Source organism: Pongo pygmaeus, chromosome 7 (assembly GCF_028885625.2).
Source record: "Pongo pygmaeus isolate AG05252 chromosome 7, NHGRI_mPonPyg2-v2.0_pri, whole genome shotgun sequence".
In the NCBI taxonomy this organism is placed as follows: domain Eukaryota; kingdom Metazoa; phylum Chordata; class Mammalia; order Primates; family Hominidae; genus Pongo; species Pongo pygmaeus.
The window spans coordinates 130,799,036-130,819,445 of NC_072380.2; the positions used below are offsets into that span (position 1 = coordinate 130,799,036).

The 20,410-nt window shown below is 44.3% G+C and overlaps 1 protein-coding gene and 1 long non-coding RNA gene across 2 annotated transcripts in view; both read right to left on the minus strand.

Annotated features, from left to right (window-relative positions):
* The window catches only part of LOC134740036 (uncharacterized), a 104,306-nt gene extending 87,946 nt beyond the window's left edge, over positions 1-16,360 (minus strand). The window contains exon 1 of the long non-coding RNA XR_010127275.1: positions 9-16,360. This is a non-coding gene — a long non-coding RNA (uncharacterized LOC134740036). The remainder of the gene's footprint in view (positions 1-8) is intronic.
* Positions 1-18,123, minus strand: part of EXT1 (exostosin glycosyltransferase 1) — a 315,513-nt gene extending 297,390 nt beyond the window's left edge. The window contains exon 1 of the mRNA XM_054497453.2: positions 16,373-18,123. Within this exon, the coding sequence (XP_054353428.1) occupies positions 16,373-17,334 (962 nt within the window). The 5' untranslated portion in view covers positions 17,335-18,123. The remainder of the gene's footprint in view (positions 1-16,372) is intronic.
* Positions 18,124-20,410: the final 2,287 nt, after the last annotated feature.

Consider the following 20,410-nt stretch of genomic DNA (forward strand, 5'->3'; position numbering starts at 1 on the left):
ACTTTTACCTGTTATAAGTTTATCCTCAAGGACAGGCATACGCTGTTTAAACTTAACATGCAGAAACGGTGCAGAGGTCTGGGTCCTGCTGCTACCGATAATGCCATCCTCAAGAAGAAGCCGTCAGTTTTTAGCAGCCCTTCAAATTGTTGAAAGTGGAAAGTCATTCACTGTTATCGCGCTTCCTGATTTGCTAAGTGCCCCTGCACGGTGGAATCACTCACTTGGCTACTTGGATTGCTAGAAAAGAAAAAATAGTTTTCCCTTCTCTATCTCGCACAGGTTTATCTCTGAAAGTCATCTCAGGTGACCGACCCCCAGCACATTTGCTACCCGTTTTAATGTTTTTTCAAGAGGCAGGAACAAGACCTCTGTGACTGCTCAGCTTCACAGAACTAGTGGGAAACATAATACTTTTGTAATAGGAGAAATAATTTTTTTAAAGACACAAAGTCATAGTAATGATTTGTACTCTCGGTTGAACAACATCTGGGAAATAAAAATCTACTGTATTTTGGCAACAGTTCCAACAGGTGGTTGGAATTCTGGGCACTTGCCAAACCACCAGGAGCTTCTATATGACTGGCAAGCTAATGTACAATATTGCACACTACAATTATAATGAGCTGTAAACAGGTCAGATGAAAGAAATGAAATTAAAACCATGATAAACACATACAAATGGTAAGCCTGAAGTTACAGGCTCAAATGTAGTTTAATGGAACAGACAGATTAATAATGACAGTAACAATAGTTTCTTATTGAGTGTTTACTATGTTCCATGCACTATTCTAAGCATATTACATGTATTATTACTCATTTAATCCCTGTAATAGCAACCCTATGAAGTTGAAATTGTTATCTCCATTTTACAAGTGAAGAACGGAAACAGAGAAGCTGACCAAGGTCTCATAGCTAGTGAGAGTTCAAACCAGAACCCTTATGTGTAACCTCTAAGCAATCCTCAGCTGGAAGTCAAGAGACGTGTGTTCCATCTCTGATTCAGTCACAACTACATGACCTTGGCAAATTGCTCCACCTCCCTGGATCTCTACTTTTTGTCTACACTACACAAGAGTTAAACTAGATTTTAAGATCACTTCCATAATCTTATTGCTCTTCTCTCCAGACAAAACTGTCTGATACCAAATATCTGGAGTCAGCTGAACACCATGCTCTCCTCCCTGAGCAAACATACAACACACATGCAGACCTACATGTGCATGTACAGATGTGACAGCTCCAATCAGAGGTCTCTGTGTAGGAAAATTAGATGAGGAAAACTGAGGCCCAAAGAGGCTCAAACCTCACCAACACTCCCTACATTCTCACTTCATATTTTTCATCCAAGGGTGCTCATTTCTTAGCTTATTTTTATAGAAACCTAAGATTTGTTTTGAAATCTAATCCTTTTTGCCCTCTGTTATCCCTACTTGAGTTACTCCTTAGATATAGCTAAGTCTAAAATAAGTGCAGGAAAATACTACTCCACCTTTTAACCGTACTAAGCATTGAGGTACTTAAATTTTATCTTATCATAAAATACTGTTCTTTTTTAAAAATGTGTAACTCTAAAATATTACACATTTCCACTCTGAATCAATAAAAGACTGACTGCCCTACATTTACAGGTTTGCAACATTGCACTTGCATACTTAAAAATGCAGTTATCATAAAAAGTGTTGCTTAAAGGTAGCTTTTTCAATGCAGGTGTGAATTTTAAAGACACATGTAGCATATAAGAAATGGTGTTTACAAGAAAAATTTACTCTCTGTCAGTAAAGCAAAAGCATCTCAGTATTAGATTCCCTCTGATTGAATTTTCAGATTGCTTCAGATATACAGACCCAGGAATAATTTTGGAAAATGGCCTTCCTAATCTTTGTAAAAACATAAAACATAATTTCTACTTAATCAAGTGTCATATGATTGTCACCAAATCTGAATCAATTTTTAAGACCCACTAAGAAGTCAAGTCCTTGCAATACAGGACACCCTCTATTTTACCTATGCACCTTGAGTACTTCTATGCAATATCCCACAGGATTCTACAAACTAAACAAACAAGCCACGATTTTAAGTGGAGGAAATGGAGGCCAGTGGAAGGAACAATTATACACCTTCCCTTTGCTTTTCCCCACTTTGCCTTTTAATTAAATGACAAATCTCAATATGAATTCATTAGCAGCCTGATAGCTCAATTAAGCCCTGTGTTACTATATACTCTGGGGCAATGCTTCAATATCAGTTAGCAGAGTTTGAACGTAACCTGAGCAAAAAATGTAAGCCAAAAGTTTTATTCTATCAATCCTTTGGGAGAAAAACTACAATTAAAGGGGGGAAAAGTTTCAATATCTACAGACTGTTAAATGATAAAAATATCATAATGTTTTTTCCTGTACCAATAAATTATTTGGATTTGTATTATGCAGCAAAACCCTTTGGTTCATTTTAATTTGGCTTCAGTGATACTTATATCAAACACAATAGTAAAAACAGAAAAAGAAAGAAAAGAGGCCAGGTGCAGTGGTTCATGCCTGTAATGCCAGCACTTTGGGACGCTGAGGCAGGCGGATCACGAGGTCAGGAGATCGAGACCATGCTGGCCAACATGGTGAAACCCCATCTGTACTAAAAATACAAAAATTAGCTGGACATGGTGGTGTGTGCCTGTAATCCCAGCTACTCAGGAGGCTGAGGCAGGAGAATCACTTGAACCACGGAGTGGAAGGTTACAGTGAGCCGAGATCACACCACTGCGGCCTGGCGACAGAGCAAGACTCCATCAAAAAAAAAAAAAAGAAAAGAAAAGAAAGAAGAAGGAAGGAAGGAAGGAAGAAAGAGAAAGAAAGAAAGAAAGAAAAAGAAAGAAAGAAAGAAAGAAAGAAAGAAAGAAAGAAAGAAAGAAAGAAAGAAAGAAAAGAAAGAAAGAAAGAAGGAAAGAAAGAAAGAAAGAAGGAAAGAAAGAAAGAAAAGAAAGAAAGAAAGAAAGAGAAAATACCTTGGGGAAAAAAAGGTTCATTGGGAGAAACTTCCCATTTGAACATGAGAAGAAACTCTGGGTGAACCAGCAAATGAACACAATGAACTTGGAGTAGGAACAGGAATGCCTGAGCTATAAACCAAAGAGAGTAACATTTAGAGACTCCATACTTTGAATATACCACATCAACAGTAGTAACATTCCCTTCGGTTAAATAAATGTAAATTTTTTTCATTTATGCAACAAACACTGAGTGCTTCCTATGAGTCAGTCAGGCATGGTGCTGAGGCTCTGAAGGTATAATGGTACGAGAGCTCAATGTCATTTTCCCAAGGAGGCCTTTATTTCCCTCCATATTTAAAGCTGCAAAATTCTTCCTCATCCCCACTCTCACTTTGCATCCAAACGACCTGGTGAGCTTTTTAAAAACCTGGAACTTCGGGCCGGCTGGGCGCAGTGGCTCACGCCTGTAATCCCAGCATTTTGGGAGGCCAAAGCGGGCAGATCACTTGAGGTCAGGAGTTCAAGATCAGCCTGGCCAACATGTCAAAACCTCTTCTTTACTAAAAATACAAGAAATTAGCCGGGCATGGTGGTACACACCTGTAATTCCAGCTACTCGGGAGGCTGAGGCAGGAGAATTGCTTGAACCTGGGAGGTGGGGGTTGCAGTGAGCCCAGATCGCACCACTGCGCTCCAGCCTGGGCAACAGAGCAAAACTCCTTCTCAAAAAATAAAAATAAATGAATAAAAATAAATAAAAACCTGGAACTTCATCCCTAATTGGCCTGGACTGGGGCCTGGCTTTTTCAGAAGCTCCCCAGGAGAGTCTTATTGTACAGTTAAGGTTGAGACCCACTGCCTTAACCCCCTTCCATACATTGTTTTACTTCACAGCATCCAGCACCTTCTAATATATGACAAAATGTGTAAGCCATGAGCCTCAGCCCCCAGCCACTAGGCTGTGAGCATCTAGAAGGCAGGTACGTGCACATTCTTATTCACTGTTGAATCCCCAGTGCCTGCACACCGTAGGCGCTCAATAAGTATCTGTTGAGTAAATTAATTAAAAACCAACATGAATCCTCCCCTCAGGTTCTGTGCAATCTACTGGAGAGAGAAAAACAAACAGCTAACTGAATGGAAAACCACAGCTGGGTGTTAAATGTTCTATATGAGCACATACCAGGAGAATTTGGCCTTGTCTGAGGCATCAAGGAAGTGACTCTGGAAGAAGTCAGATGCAGCTGGGTGCTGGCTTTCCAGAAAGTGGAAAGGAGGTGTGTGGGGAAAGCGGGGAGAAGGAGGAGGAGTGTGGCTCTGCCCTGGGGCTGGGGATGAGGAGGCAGGCAGAGCTTGCTTGCCTTAGTAACATGTGAATTAACTATGAGACACTCCCAAGGCCCATTCAAGCAGGGTGGTGATCATATTTTCTATCAGTGGCACTGTGGATGATTTCTACCAATCCGTCAGGACGCTGAAATGTGTGCAGGAAGCTTGGAGGCAAGCTAGGCCCCCGCTAGGAGTGTGAAATGCCCAACATACCTGCCAGGACAACCATAGGACAAGAGACGAGATGTCCCTTGTCCTCTCCTGGGCCCCTCCCTTCTCCAAACACTAACATCCATATGCCACGCCTTAGGCAGGCAGGGCCAGCCCTAGCCCTAGGCTAGCTACTCTCTTCACCTGAGCCCACAGCCCAAGTCATTCTAGATACTAGTCCATCAAGAATAGCTAGCACAGTGGCCAGGCGCAGTGGCTCATGCCTGTAATCCCAGCACTTTGGGAAGCCGAGGCGGGCAGATCACGAGGTCAGGAGATCGAGACTGTCCTGGCTAACACGGTGAAACCCTGTCTCTACTAAAAAATATCAAAAAAAAATAGCCGGGCTTGGTGGCGGGCACCTGTAGTCCCAGCTACTCGGGAGGCTGAGGCAGGAGAATGGCGAGAACCGGGGAGGCGGAGCTTGCAGTGAGCCGAGTTCGCGTCACTGCACCCCAGCCTGGGCAACAGAACGAGACTCCGTCTCAAAAAACAAAAAAAAGAATAGCTAGCACTACAGGCCTACACCACAGGATCAGAAAACTTACCATTTCACCTAGGTTTAAACTGATATGCATCTTGAAAACCCAGAAATCAGAGTTAGCAACAAATAGCAGAAATCAAATGCTAACCCAAAGGAGACCCTGTCCCTCTGGAGCCCTGGTAGAAATTGCTAAAGTTGGCAGACAAGTTTTCAAATGGAGATCTTACTCTTAAGACCATCAGTATATTTTATTAATCATACAGTTTTCAAAAAAGTTATAAAACACATTACTTCTTTTTCTACATTCTTAAACAAAGGACAGTGAACACAAATGATGTTTCAGAGTCAATACTGTTCCATGTTATAGTTCATCAAATATCCACAGAAGCTGTGCTTGGTGACACGCAGGGCAGTAGGTGTTAGACTTGGAAGCACATTCATTCCTGAGGAGTGTGTAGAATACATTCTTGGGCATTGGGCCAGCTGTTCTTCAACTGTCATGGTTCTTTACTTCTTCTGGGCATTACATTTTATAATTTCCTGGCCCGCTTCCTTATATTTGGGTTACCAGCTGTCCTTTCTTCCCAGTACTATCTGCAAGAATCCCTCTTTCATTTTTAAATGTACTGCTTCTAATCTACTGCAGGCTGAGAAATCAGATTACCTAACAGGTTAGAATTGTCTAACGTAAGATTAAACAAATTCTAGGTCAGAAACCCAAGTGATACTCTATAAATCAATCATACTATTGTTTGTGAGTGTGTGGTCTTTATGACATCAGTTCCAGCTGTTCAAAAGCGGTACGGTGCTGTGGTTAAGGACCCAGGTTCAAAAGTCAGAGGACCTCAGTTCATCTGCTACGCGTATGCTCTTAGGCAAACCACTTTTAAAGACTGTCTGCTTCAGTTTCTACATCTGTAAAATGGAGATAAAATGGGTATCTTCCTGCTAGGTGGACATAATGATTAAAGAAGATACTTCTCATTATCTTACACATAGGATGTACTCAGATATGAGTTGCTGTTGCTGTTATCCTCACATAGGATGCCCTCAGATATGAGTTGCTGTTGCTGTTATCCTCATCATCAACTGGGGTCAAATATGTGCATGCCAACAGGATATGGCTTCAACAGCGCCTGCCACAGCCAACTTCCCCTAACCACAGTCCTCTGTTCCAGGAAGCAACTTTGGGCTGTTTTTTTGCAAAACGATGACCACCAAGTAAATCAAGAGTGGCAACGTGACAGGGCAGTCGTTTCACTGACCAGGTCACCACCATACCCAAGACGTGGCCTAATATGAATGGCTCTCCCCAGTAAGCAATGCTTACTGGAAACGTCAATCCGACTGGTCTCCTCCAGGCACTGGATGAGAGAATTCAGGAAAGACTGGCCAGTGGCTGGAAGACACACACAGGGCCAGAGGTGCTAGCCAAGCAAGACATGAAGGCATAGAGCAGGAACAAAGGAGCCTGGCCCAGGTATTGTGGTGGGTCCAGAGAACTTACTAGAGCAGTTTCAGTTCAGTTTCTGTCCCACGTCCCTTCACAATAAATCCCAAAACTTAAGGTAGCCCAATGATTTTCTGCTCTTTGCAACATAAGGGCCTGCTGAACCGGCCGAGGGAGGCTTCCTAGTAGCTGAGCTCCACTCACACAAGGTGTCCCTCCAAATGTTACCCTCAACTGGTGAGGACTTAAAAGTCAACTGGAGGCTGGGTGCAGAGGCTCACACCTGTAATCCCAGCACTTTGGGAGGCCAAGGCAGGTGGATCACGAGGTCAGGAGATCGAGACCATCCTGGCTAACACAGTGAAACCCTGTCTATTCAAAATACAAAAATTAGCTGGGCATGGTGGTGTACATCTGTAGTCCCAGCTACTCGGGAGGCTGAGGCAGGAGAATCGCTTGAACCCAGAAGGCAGAGGTTGCAGTGAGCTGAGATCGTGCCACTGCACTCCAAACTGGCGACAGAGCGAGACTCCATCTCAAAAAGAAAAAAAAAAGTCAACTGGAAAACAGATCACCTGCATTAATAGAGCAGTCAACCAGGGAACCTGAAGGCCATGGAGTCAAGGAAGTGTCTGACTGCCCCAGGGATCCCCCTCAACTGCTTCCACCCCTATCCCACACACATGCAAGCCCCAGCTTGAAGACCCCTGTAGGTCTGTATAGAAACAATGGCTGGACTTCCAGGGCACCTACCACAATTTCCTGAGGACTTAAGTATCAAAGTAGAGATAAGTTATTGCTGTGGCTTAGTTAGGAAGAGCTAAGTTTCCAAACTAAATGAACCTCTGTTGTTGATTAGAAAATAGCAGGAAGATGAGTTTAATAATACCACCACCCTGCAGAACACATTAACATTTACAAGGTACAGTCTCACACACTCCACCTCATTTGATCTTCTTAACAACCCTATGAGACCAGTATTATGATCCCCATTTCCAGATATGGAAACTGAGGCTGAGAAGTTAAAAACCTAGTCCAGGAATTTTGGGGGATCAGCTACTGTTATGGTGCAGGGCCACAGGCTCTCCCTTCTAAAGGGCTTCACAGAAGACAAAAGGGTACACAAAAAGAGGCTGTGTATCCTCACAAATGTCTCCTTTTCTGTCTGTTTTTAAATCACTTAGAATAGTGCCTCCTTTACACTTAAAATCCCAGGCCTTACTTAGATGCCCAGAGGTCAAAGCGACCTGTCCAAATTTACCTCCTATGGTCCATGGAGTCAAAAACAAAAGAGAAAATAGAAACAAATGCCTTGATAAACTGAATACAATTAGCTAGAAGAGTAACATCTACCTAGGTAAGTCCTGCAGATTCTGAAATCCCAGGCAAGGTTATATGCACAGTGCTTGGAGAGAAGTATAGGGATGTCTGCTCAGTAAGAGACCAGGGAGGATTTTGGCTGGAGAAAAACAAAACTTCAAAGAGAACACAGCAGTGGAGCTTCAAAGGCCCCCTGGCAGGACCAATTAACACCTACAAATGTTTATCTAGGCTGTCATTTAATGATGGCTACTTCACTAAATGGGTGTTCACCTTAAAAACAGCTATAGCCCAGAATGGGATTGGAGTGGGGAGTTAGGGAGGACAGGACAGGAAGTTCTATATTGTGTTTTGAGAGAGAGACCCTAGTCAAGAAGAAAACACTCAACAAGGTGAAACCCATTACAGACTATTTCTAATGAGGAAAAAAAAAAAAAAAAGTTAAATATGTAAGAGGTTTAACTTGTAAATGTAAATATGTGAGGTACAGCTGGGTGCTGTACCTCACGCCTGTAATCCCAGTACTTTGGGAGGCCAAGGCGGGTAGATCACCTCACATCAGGAATTCAAGACCAGCCTGGCCAACACAGCAAAACCCCATCTCTACTAAAAATACAAAAATTAGCCGGGCGTGGTGGTGGGTGCCTGTAACCCCATCTACTCGGGAGGCTGAGGCAGGAGAATCCCTTGAACCCAGGAAGCGAAGGTTGCACTGAGCTGAGATCGCGCCACTGCAGTCCAGCCTGGGTGACAGAGCAAGACTCTGTCTCAAAATAATAATAAATAAATAAAATATATGTAAGAAAATGTAAATGGTTAAACAAACTCTGGTCCAGCCATGGGTTAGAAAAAAAAAAAAAAATCACACCTTAAAAATTCTATTTTCCAAACAATTTACTAGAACAGAAAAATGCCCTTGGATAATGTTAGGAAAAAAAATAACATCCAAAAATACATTTAAAGTCTGACTTCAAATTTAGAAAACTCACAGACTAGAATAGTAAGGTGAACGGGTAGGAGTTTGTTTTGTTTGCTGAAGTAGCCCCGGCTCCAATACCTAAGTGTCTGGCACAAACAAGACACTTAAGAAAAATGTGTTGAATTCATTATTTACTCACCATTAATTAAATAATAATTAACCTATCTATCCAGAGTACTTGGATATGCAGAGACAGAGCCATATAAACATATAGGTATATATATGTTCTAGAATAGACTGACTACATCAAAGTTTACCAATAGTGGCTAACACTTATAATAGAATTAGGAAAGAAATTTAATTATGTATTCCAATCTTCTATATTTTCCCAGTCTTCCACAAAGGCTATGCATACTTTTTTTTTCTTTTTTTCTTTCTTTCTTTCTTTCTTTGAAAGACAAGGTCGGCCAGACTCGATGGCTTAGGCCTGTAATCTCAGCACTTTGGGAGGCCGAGGTGGGTGGATCACCTAAGGTTGGGAGTTTGAGACCAGCTTGACCACATGGAGAAACCCCGTCTCTACTAAAAATACAAAATTAGCCGGGTGTGGTGGCACATGCCTGTAATCCCAGCTACTCGGGAGGCTGAGGCAGGAGAATCGCTTGAACCCGGGAGGAGGAGGTTGTGGTAAGCCGAGATCGCGCTATTGCACTCTAGCCTGGGCAACAAGAGGGAAACTCTGTCTCAAAAAAAAAGAAAGAAAGGCAAGGTCTTGCTCTATTGTCCAGGGTGGAGTGCAGTGGTGCCATCATCGGTCACTGCAGCCTCAATGTCCCGGACTCAAGCAATCCTCCCACCTCAGTCTCCCAAGTAGCTGGGACTACAGGTGTGCACCACCAAGCCCAGCTAATTTTTTGATCTTTAGTAAAGATAAGATCTCACTGTGTTACCCAGGCTAGTATGATCTAGAACTCCTGGGCTCAAGCAATCCTCCCGCCTTAGCCTTCCAAAGTGCTGGGATTACAGGCATGAGCCACTGTGCTCAGCCTGTGTATAATGTTTATAATTTTTTAAGCACTGTTTTTCTTTTAAAGAGCCTCAGGTCCTGGAGGCATTGGGTGTGGTATGTTCCAGAAACAGAATATTCCCATAGGCCTTTCATTTCTATTCTATTGGATCACAATGTCTACCCGGGGCAGCAGTCACTCTGATCCCCATCCACCTGCAGCGACATCTCCAGGGTTCACTTTCACTTACAATCACAGAGGGACACCCTGCAGGATGCTATCAGTAGGGGAAAGGTCACACAGACAGATTGCTAATCAGCTTCCTCACTTTTCTTAGAAGAACCCTAGGAAAGAATTACAAGCAGAATCTACATAGAAACAATTCCAATGCCCCTTGAACAGAAGAGTTCAAGGAGTTCAGTGCTTAAATGTCAGGTTTAGGGGCCATCTTTATGACATCTCTGAGCCAAACTTTTCCCTTGGGAAACATGTTCATAAAGTAAAGCAATGGAAAAAAGACCCATATACAAACACCTGACTCACGCTTCACTTGTTAAAAGTTAATATGTAACAGGTAGAAACTCTGTTTGATTCTTTAAGGTGGTAACATTTTGTAGAAGAGAATGGACTTTGGAATCTAAGTACCCAGGTAGGAACCCTGCCATTTACTCACTAGATGTGACACTGAGCTGGTTACTTTACTCTCTCAGGGGCCTACATTCTAATCTGTAAAACGGGGATATAACCTAACTCATGCTGTTGTTGAAAGGTTATATGAACTAATAAAAGTAAATTCAAATAACAGGTACTCAGTAAATCTTCTAGTTTGGAGGCAATCCTGTTTATTACAGGAACTTGGTCACGGTGGAAGAGCTTTTAAATAAAAACAATTATAGGTTGAATATCTGTTATCTGAAATGAATGTTAGTTATCCCTTATCTAAAGAAAGTTAATTCCGCACAACCTGAAGCATGTACACGTTCCATGCAGGGGGCTGGCACATGTGTTCTGATGACATGGCCACTGCATATGACATTCACATTATGACCTCGAGAGAAAAAAACCGCACTATTTTCTTCTTCCAGAGTATGAGGGAAGCACTAGGTAATTATTACATGGCAATGGCTACTTCTCAAACACCTTGTTCAGAAAATACCTTGTTTCAAATACACAATTTAGGCTGAGAAGGACTTGGCTTAAAATGCTTGAAATGCTTGAGACCAAAAGTGTTTCAAATTTTGGATTTTTTTAGATTTTGAGATACCTGCATCGTATACTTAGAGTTGGACATCCCTAATTCAAAAATCCGAAATCCAAAATGCTCATGTCAGTGGTCAAAAGTTTCAGATTTTGGAGCATTTTGGAACTTTGGATTAGGGAAGCTCAACCTGTAGTTATTAACCTCATGGAAACATAAGCTTCCGTGTTCATGTTTGAACATGAAACATGTCCAGGAGCCTGCAGAAGCCAATGACCACTTTGTCTCACCTGGTTCATTTTGAATACGCAGTGCTGCAAAGCGAATGCAGTGAGGTAGCAATGAATGTTCTTTTCTCAGTCAAAAGAACAGAGAACTCGGGCCAGAAAACCTGGGTTTTAGCCTCAATTCAGCCACTTACAGGCTGCGTAGCCTCAGGCAAGTCACCTTACCACTGTTTGCCTCTGTTTACACCCCAGCAACATAGCCTGAGAAGACACCAAGACGGTTGTGAGCAAAGCAGCCAGGCCCTACCAAGCACAACTTCTGCTGTGACATTGGCATATTAAAGGTCATTATTGGCAGGAATTTCTAGCACTGTGTTCTGGGAAGGCAGACCCTCAAGCCTTCTGACAGAAAGAACTAACACCACCTGCAGGTGTAGCATCTCCCCTTTTGCCATCCAAAGCTGCTGTCACAGTCAGGGGGACCAAAGATGGCCTCCAATCGGCAGGACCTGCCCAAACCTTAGTAGCAAGCCATTATTCGTAGAGTAAAATCTCTACGAATTTTAGCAGGCCCCTAGCTTAGATCACAGACTCCACTGGAAACCCTCATTTGCTAGGCTGAATCCAGTAATAATACAAATGTCCCTGAAAGTAGCAAATAACACCCCAACCTTTACTTAGGGATTCCTTGTGATTGAGGTTCTCAGGTGCTCTCCAGAAAGCAGATTTAGAAAGAGGCGAGAAAGGAAGGAGAGAATCAGAATCTCAGTGTCAGAAGACAAACTTGCCAACTTCATAATTTTCCATAGGCCTGGCCCTACCTTATTTTTTAACTGTGCTAATTGGGTTTATTTTAGAAATGCTTTTGTGCTATTGTACAACTGTGGGGAGAAAGGCGCTAATATTTTACATTTAAAACCCGAGAATCGCAATTCCCACCTTTCATTTTGGAGAAGGAAAACATTCATCTAAGGTTCACTGCTGGATCATGAACTTGCTCAAGGTGTCTGTTAATACAGTTTGGGATAATGAGGAAAAAAAGAAAAAAGCATTTAGCATTTTTACTTGCCTTGCACATATTTTCTTTTTGCTGTAAGTGCATGTAATTCAACTTATTGTTCAGTCAATGCACAGTCTATTCCCTAAACCCCTTAGGGCCAAATTGAAAGGTTCAAAAAACTCCTACTTAGACTAAACAGCTCCACAGACCTCCCCAACTAAACAAACAGGCAAAATGTAAACTTCCAGAGCAAGAGTTTGTAAGTCTGAGGATGCCCTCAGCGGGAGGTGTGTGTCAGCCCCTGAAACCATATAACAAATTGTGTACGTGCTTTTATTTATTTACTTATCATTTATTTTTGCAAAGGTTGTCCTACAAGTTTTCATCAGATTACTGAAGAATTCTAAGAGAAATCCCATAATAAACACCATTAATAAGGATCTCCTCATGGCTGGTGAATTTTCAAGGGTGCCTGAGAATAGAAATGAAAGACTGCAGATCAAGGCAAAATTCAGGGGGCCTGCATTCTAGTGCTACCCTTGTCACCAAACAGTTTTCTTGCCTTAAGCAAATCCCTGAAACATTCTGTCCCTCAGTTTCTACATCTGTAAAAATCAGGATGTTGGAAGCTGAATGATCACTTACCTCCAAGACCCTTAAAGATACCAGGATGGTGAGGTACAGTGATAGCAAACACAGAAAAAGGGAAATATCAAAAAGAATTGCACACAATCTTGCCTGTTCCCAGAAAAGCTTTAAATATTCACCCTTGCTTTCCTTGGAGGGGGTCAAAGATAGAAGCCACCTCTCCTTTCCCTCTCTTTCTTCTATTTCAAATAGCTGAATCTAAAGTTTCACAATAATGCCCTTTGTAGGGATATGAACTATGACGTTCATGCAAAAATACAATAATTCTATAAGGATGCATAAACAGCTGAAAGAACATAAAATACAAAGAATTTCTCTAAAGCATCATTATAACTCATCTACTGCAATGACTTATTTTAGCTGGCATTATCCACATGTGTTAAAATATATAACTGATAAAAAATAATTACAGCTATCATAAAAATTGATACTTTAATACAATCCTGAACATCTGGGTCAAAAAATGACAAAAGAAATTTATTTTCTCTCTATTACAAGAGAAAAGTATTTTCTTTCATTCCTTGTAGCTCTTCCATACCTTTGTAATCAATGTCTAATTTTCACAAAGGCACAGGTGAGACAGAAGTCATTGCTCACTTAGCACTAAATTCCTTATCGACACATAATATTCTATTTCACCAAAAGTAACTTTTTTTTAGTTGATACATTTGTATATACTCTATATTTGTATATACTCTAACTTGACCATAATACCATAAATTTTCAGTCTAGTCATCAGACCCCATAAAGTTTACTCCAAAGGAAACTTACAGGTGATTGCTTGAGGGAGCAAATTAAATTGAAGCTTTTTTTTTTCCATGGACACTTGCTAATAAGCTAGATGAAAACTGATTGTGTTTTTACAAGCCATTACCAAATGAGTGCTCAGAGCACCCCTGAAGCAGTCTGAAACCCACTCTGCAAAACCCAAATTAATGCTTAAGGTGACTAATCAAAAGTCACACCATGAGTCAGTATGAGAAGCCAAACTTACACAGATCACGTCTACAGACCTAACTTCAATATCGCCTCCTCCTAAAGCGCTAGAGAGATTGGCATATCTTGACTTGAGGAGTTCTGCATCTCACATATCTAAGGCTATCTTCCAGAAAGCATCAGTATAAGTATAGCACAGTAGTTGCTCTTACACCAGAGCACAACATAAGTTGCTCGCTCTGCTAGTGTATCTCCAAATTTAAGAGTTCTTGCTTCATCTTCATGTGTTCCAAAACCAATAATAAAAAGCAATAAAGTTTGTAAGCACCATTTCTCAAAGACAAATAATTCTGCTAACCCACTCAGAGGAATGAGTCAAAACTCCAGGTGTACCAGGCGAGTGAATGTAAACCTTTTGCAGCACCATCCCGGGCTATCGTGCAAGTTTAGGGCTGGAAGGTATGCCAAAGGGGAACATAATGAAAATCCAGAAGTGTCCCTGCTAAAGAGATCCCTGCTTGGGAGAAAGAGCAAACTTGTTTTTCTACTAAATGCCACTTTTCTGATCAGACCCAATCCTGAGGTCCTGACCCCTTGTGGTCTTTAAACATAAACCAAAGTGTGGGCGTCATATTTCTTGGCCCGATCACAAAGAGGTCAAAAATTAGTTAAATTTAGCAAAAATTAAAGTTTTAAAGAAACCAACCCCTCCCTTCATTGCTAATCTCTAGAAAATGTTTCCATTCCGCAGAAAACGTAGAAATGTAATATTTATTTTGGGAATAAAAGGGTAAGAAAGATATTATTCACTTGGATTAAGGGTATTTTCCAATATATATAATTCAAATTTCCTAAGCTGAAATCTCAGCTTTAGCCCTTTTAGAAGGATGAAGAACAGAATCCTTCCACAGAATTCTGTGAGACTGCTTTAGAAGACACTGAAAGGTTAGGCTTCATCTCGAGTTACTCCACCATAAACCAGACAAAGAAATTCCTGAAAGGCTATAAGCATTTTTTTCTTACAAGCACCCACAGGAATAGGTCAATGTAAATGTCTTATAAACAAAGCAGTTCATTACTAACCATAGTTTAAATGTCTTTTATGAGAAAACTGTAATCCATTGCAACTGCACATTCACACATAACTGCCCCCGGATGAGAGGAAAATATGGATTCGTAATTGATCTTAGTCTCCGGCTTTTCTTATGCCTGAAAAGCAAAAGGTATTGGGGGTTGGAAAGCTGAATCTGAGTGCTTGATACTTTCTCCTTCACTCTCTATGATCAAGTCTTGGAGGACTTTAATTTCCCTTCCAATCACTCCTATAGAGGCCCTAGTGTCTGAAAAAATGCACAGACAACAATCAAACCTTTCATTTCAAGGCCAGTTTCCCACCATACCCCTTCCTGTTCCAATCAGGTTTGCGAAGCATTTCCCCTATTCTGCATTTCATGAATCAATTGCAAAATCTGCCAACCTCTGCCAGTTCCTGTTGTACTCAGCTGAGAGGTTCCCCTTCCTTCCCTGGGTAGCACAAGGCTGCTCTGGTTTTTAACTGGCGTAACGTGGAAATGCACTGTAGGAACTCACTAATTCTTTCACAGCCAGATATAAGTGAGAGTCTGGGCGGCAACCCCACCTACTAGGAAACTGGTCCACCAAGCTCAGGATAAAGCAGATTTGTGGAATTTAGCTTTGACTCCAAATCCCGTGTCAGTAACTGTCACGGGGAAGGAAAAAGGAAGAGTGAAAAGGTCTACAAAGTAACCAATTCAGTTACTTAGCAACTGGACAAAACTTGCCTCACTACAGAGGGTAAGGAGGCATCTCACACCCATTCAAAGAGTAACACTCTACAATTTATATGCAAATAGATAAAGACAAAAGGGAACGGGAAATCTAAATTAGCAACTGGAGTTTAGACAGTGGGACTGAGGCCCACATTTAAAAAAAAAAAAGTTTTTCCTAGGAAAGAGACAGGACATGTACAGAAATGAATGAATTAATAAATGAATGAATGAACGCATGCATGCATGCATGCAAAGCCACAGACCAACAAGTTTACAGTCTCCCTTCATAAAAGTCAATGCCATGGGGGAGAGAGGAAAGGGCCACACAAAGTTCGATACAATTTAAACATTTCCACGGCTAACATGAATTACAGGCTTACAGAAAATGTGAAGTTGGGAAAACTCCTGGGAAAGTAGGTACCCCCGCTCATGAGAAAAGCAAACAAAAGCATCACTCTTGGTGGAAGGTCTCTGGACTTTGGGTAGATCACAGCCTCTCCGGGTCTCTAGACATCCTCAGAAACACCCTCCAGTACCCATGCCTGAAGTGCAGTTACTAAACTTGGATCTAACCCCGACTCTTAACAGGAGAAACGCCGCCCTGCAGGTTTCCTAAGCAAGAGGGAGATACTGTCACCTACTTGGCTCGGGAAGGTGCTCCAGGCTTTTCAGTTTGCCCGAGGAGCTCCAACTCTCTGTCCCCGGCCTCTAGCTGCACACCTGAACCGGATTTGCTCAGTTTCAGGCTCAAAGGGGTAACAGGACTGAGGGCTCATCCGCCCTCACCCCATCCCCCAACTTCACACCTGGACCAAGGCCGGCAGGGCCCAAGGCTGACTCCCAACGATACGCCAGCCCAGACACTTACTTCTCATACTCGGTGTTGTCTCTGTCACAGCGAGAATCCTTGTGCTTTTGCCAGTCTTTGCCATGCTTGCAGGTGGTGAGGAGCACAACGTCCTCCCCGTTATGGACGTGATATAAGGCATTCCTGGTGTCTGATCCTATCCCTGTCAGGTACCGCTTCCCCTTGAATACCAGCATGTACTTCCTGAGAGGAGGGATGGTGTTGAACTTCAAAAACCCCCTCTCCCCTCCTGTCCTGGGATGATCCTTAGAAAAGAGGGGAATAGAAACATCAAAGTTGGGTCGGAAGTTTTCAGTACTGATGCTGGCTTTGGCCAGCATCGCCTGGCCGATGTCAAACCCCACGTCCTCGGTGTAGTCAGGCCAAGTGCCGGAATATAAATTAAAAATTAAATGATTCCTACCATTGTTCCACAAGTGGAGACTCTGCACTTTGGATCTCAAATTGTGCACATACTGAGGTGACAACTGGTCTCTGTCTAAAGTATCCAGACTCAGGACAAAGAGGCACGCCTGGCTGGGGTCCGAGGTGTAGAACCTGGAGCCCTCGATGGCCGCTAGAATGTTTTGGTAACTTTCGGCGATTTTCTCCCCTTTTTGCTGCGGGTATACGTAGACTTTGAAGCCGTTTTTCTTGCAAAGGGTGAAATCGAAGCAGGACTCCATGCGGCACTTCTTGCCTTTGTAGATGCTCGAGTTGGCATCTCGCTTCTGCCGGGGGGAAATGTGCACGCTGGAATCCTCGTTTTCCAATTGATCCCAAGGAACGAAGGGGCGCAGAGCGTCCGGGAAGCGGGGCCAGAAATGATCCGGACTGGGGTGGTGCAAGCCATTCCGACCGCTGTGCTCTTCTCTCCGGCTGTGGCTCCTCGATGCCCTAAACTGCAAGCCTCCGAAATAAAACAAAAGGGCGAGACAAGAGCCAGCTGAGAGCAGGATGAAATAGCGTTTTTTGGCCTGCATGTGTCCTGCCTGGGTCAAGAGGATTGTAAATAAACACAAGAATCACCCAAGTTTCCCAATCAACACTTTCAGCTCCAGTCCGCCATCTTCCCGCCTGTAAAGACTTCAAACTCTCCGCTCCCACCTTCTCTGGATGCCTTTCCCCAAGCCGTGGACTGATCCAGCGCATGTGGGCGATTTCTTTAACTTTCTCCCCTTCGGTCTTTCATCTTTGGGTTGCACAATGCACAGGAGAGAGCGGGGCTGAATATCTCGCACCCAGGGCGGGCGAGCAGCGGACTGTAATTTTCTTGCATGCAACAAGACGGAGGAAAAGAAAGAGAGAGGGGAGAAAAAAAAAGCTCCCGATACCCAATCAATGGCAAGACGAAGTGATTGCCTTGCCTCTCAGATTCCTCTCGGCAGCGCGGAAAATGAGCCCCGGGAAGGCAACTTCAACTCATCCACCACTCTCCGTGCAGAGCACTCCGGTTCCAACAAGTCAGCCGATCCCGGGTTCAGCCGGCTAGTGCATCTTGCAGCTGGGGCGCCGTAACCTCACAAATCCCTGCATCTCTCTTTATTCCCTTCTGCAGCGGCTCCAAGACTCCGGCGGTGTTTACTCCTGCGCTCGCGGGGCCGGCCCCCGGGACGTGCGGCGGCCCGGCTGGAGGCGGCAGCGGCGGCGGCGCTGGGTGGCGGCGGCGGCGCGTCCTCCCCGCGGGCAGTGCCGGCCCCGAGCGGCGCTTCGCAGGCCCCCGCGCGATCGCTGCCGACCGCCGCGTTCGGTCGCCGAATGTTACCCGGTTCTGAATGTTACACTTACACATTCCATTCCCGACACGACAGCGCTGACCTCATCCATCCACGCAGCCCGCGCTGCCATTGGCCGAGCGTCACGTCCGGGGGGGGCGGTGCTTCCGCTGCGCCCATTCATAACCCCCGGCCGCCGGCCGAGGCGCCGGCGCGGGGTTGGGGGCGCGGGGGGCGCAGGGAGCTGGGGCTCCCAGGTTGCGTGGTGCCGGCGCGCTGCCGGGCCGGTGGAGCGCGGGACGGCCCGGTGCGAGCCCCGCGGCCCCTCGGCGCGCCCAGGCCCGGATCTCGGCCTGCGCAGTGCCGGGGACCAGAGGCGCCTGCGGAAACGCGGCGGCCAGGGAAGGAGGCACCGGCAGGGGCCCCGTGCCGCGCGGCCCCGGGCGCCCTGGAGAATCCGGTCTCCTGGGCTGCCTGCCGGAACGCCTAGAGAAAGATGCTTTGAAGGAGGGAAGCAGGGAGGAAAGGAAGACTTCATAGAAAGCGACCGCCGATCCGAAAGCTGCCTCTCCCAGCCCTCCTTCCACTCTCCGAGACCCAGTATTTCAATTTTCTGCTAAGCATTAAAACAATCTCCCCTTACTCCTCCCCTACATAGCACATGTTTTTTAAACCAAGGAAACACCCCAATGCCCAGCAATAAAGAGGAATTATTACAATCAAGAGGAATTGTTGCAATTCTTCATGCCTACTTCTGTGCTAAAAGTATAAGACGGCTATCCTAAATCCTCATTATCTACTTAGGCAGCCTTGCCTGAACCCCCTCTGTCTATTATGAAGAAAGCCTCCAAGAGATCCAATCACAGAGAAAAAATAAATTTTCTAATGGCTGCAGGGAAACTAGTTAACTTAAGCTTGCCCCAGTCCTCAAAGTAATGTTATTCTCTTGGTGGTGGTGGTAGAGGTGGTGGTGGTGGTGGTGGTGGTGGTGGTTTTAAAGATATCTCTTAAGGACATATGACTGGTAGAATTTCCAACTGTCCCAGCTATAGAAGGGAAACTTGCATCAGGAAAACGACCTTATTTACAATTAGTGCCAAATAGTTGGCCCTTCCCTCATTGACCTCCCACTCTTTGGCCCAAGCTCCTGCCACCCCCAGTGGAAGAACTTCATTGGATAACTCAGGTAACCGAGGAGCAGTCCCGCTAAAGATCCTCCAGGTCCACAAAGATGTGCTAGGCTCCCAAACAGTATCTCTGGTCAAAATCAAACTCCCTGGCCTCAGATCCTGAACATTGCTTTACAGAAAACACCTCCCACCCTCTGGCCTAGCTAAAGTCTCAGGGCTTGGGCAAGCTAGACAGTTGCCTAGGGCAGCCGGCTGTTAGTGATTGTTTATTATGGGAGTGACTGAGAGCTAGGAGCAGACACTTCCCGGCTTCCCTCAGGCTGCAAAAACCCCATCGGGGTGTGGATGAAGGGCAGGGTTATAACAAGGCAGTGTGAAATGATAGAGTGGAAAGTTTCGGATCTCTGTTGTTTCAGATTTGTTTTAATAAAGCAGGGAAGGGGCATGGGTGGGACATTACTGTACATTCCTGAAGCCTCTCCCTATTTCTGACCTGCCAAAGATGAGACAGCTTTTCCAGATTTGACTTGAACCCCCTGCACAATGTAGAGAGGCCTGGGACAGGAATGAGGATTCAGTCATCTTCCAAATACAGTGACAATGATGCAGATAAAGGCAGTGATTGAAACCACATGTGACCCAAAGCTCCCCCCAGCCCAAGTTGCTAAGAACAACTGTTCAAGGCAGGAGGCTTTCTCTTCTGATCAGGGTGCAGATTATCTCAGCCCTATGAAGTGGGGCTGTGGGACTGGAGGCGCTCTCTCTCTCTCTCTCTCTCTCTCTATGCACTCCAGCATATATATATGCTGGAGTGCGGTGGCAGGATCTCTAGAACCTCTACCTCCCAGATTCAAGTGATTTGCCTCCCTCAGCCTCCAGAGTAGCTGGGATTACAGGTGTGCACCACCAGCCCTGGCTAATTTTTTTTTATTTTTGGTAGAGATGGGATTTTGCCATATCGGCCAGGCTGGTCTCGAACTCCTGACCTCAAGTGATCTGCCTACCTTGGCCTCCCAAAGTGCTGGGATTACAGTGTGAGCCACCTTGCCTGGCCCCTCTATATCTTGCCAGTTGTTTTGCATGACCTTAGCGGGAGCTAGCTACCCTCCTTGCTCTTTTTGTGTTCTGTTTATATTTTGGCATGTGCTTCCTGCCTTTCTTGCCTAATTATGGCTAATTTCCTTATCTCAGACCCCAGTGTTACCCATCTCTAC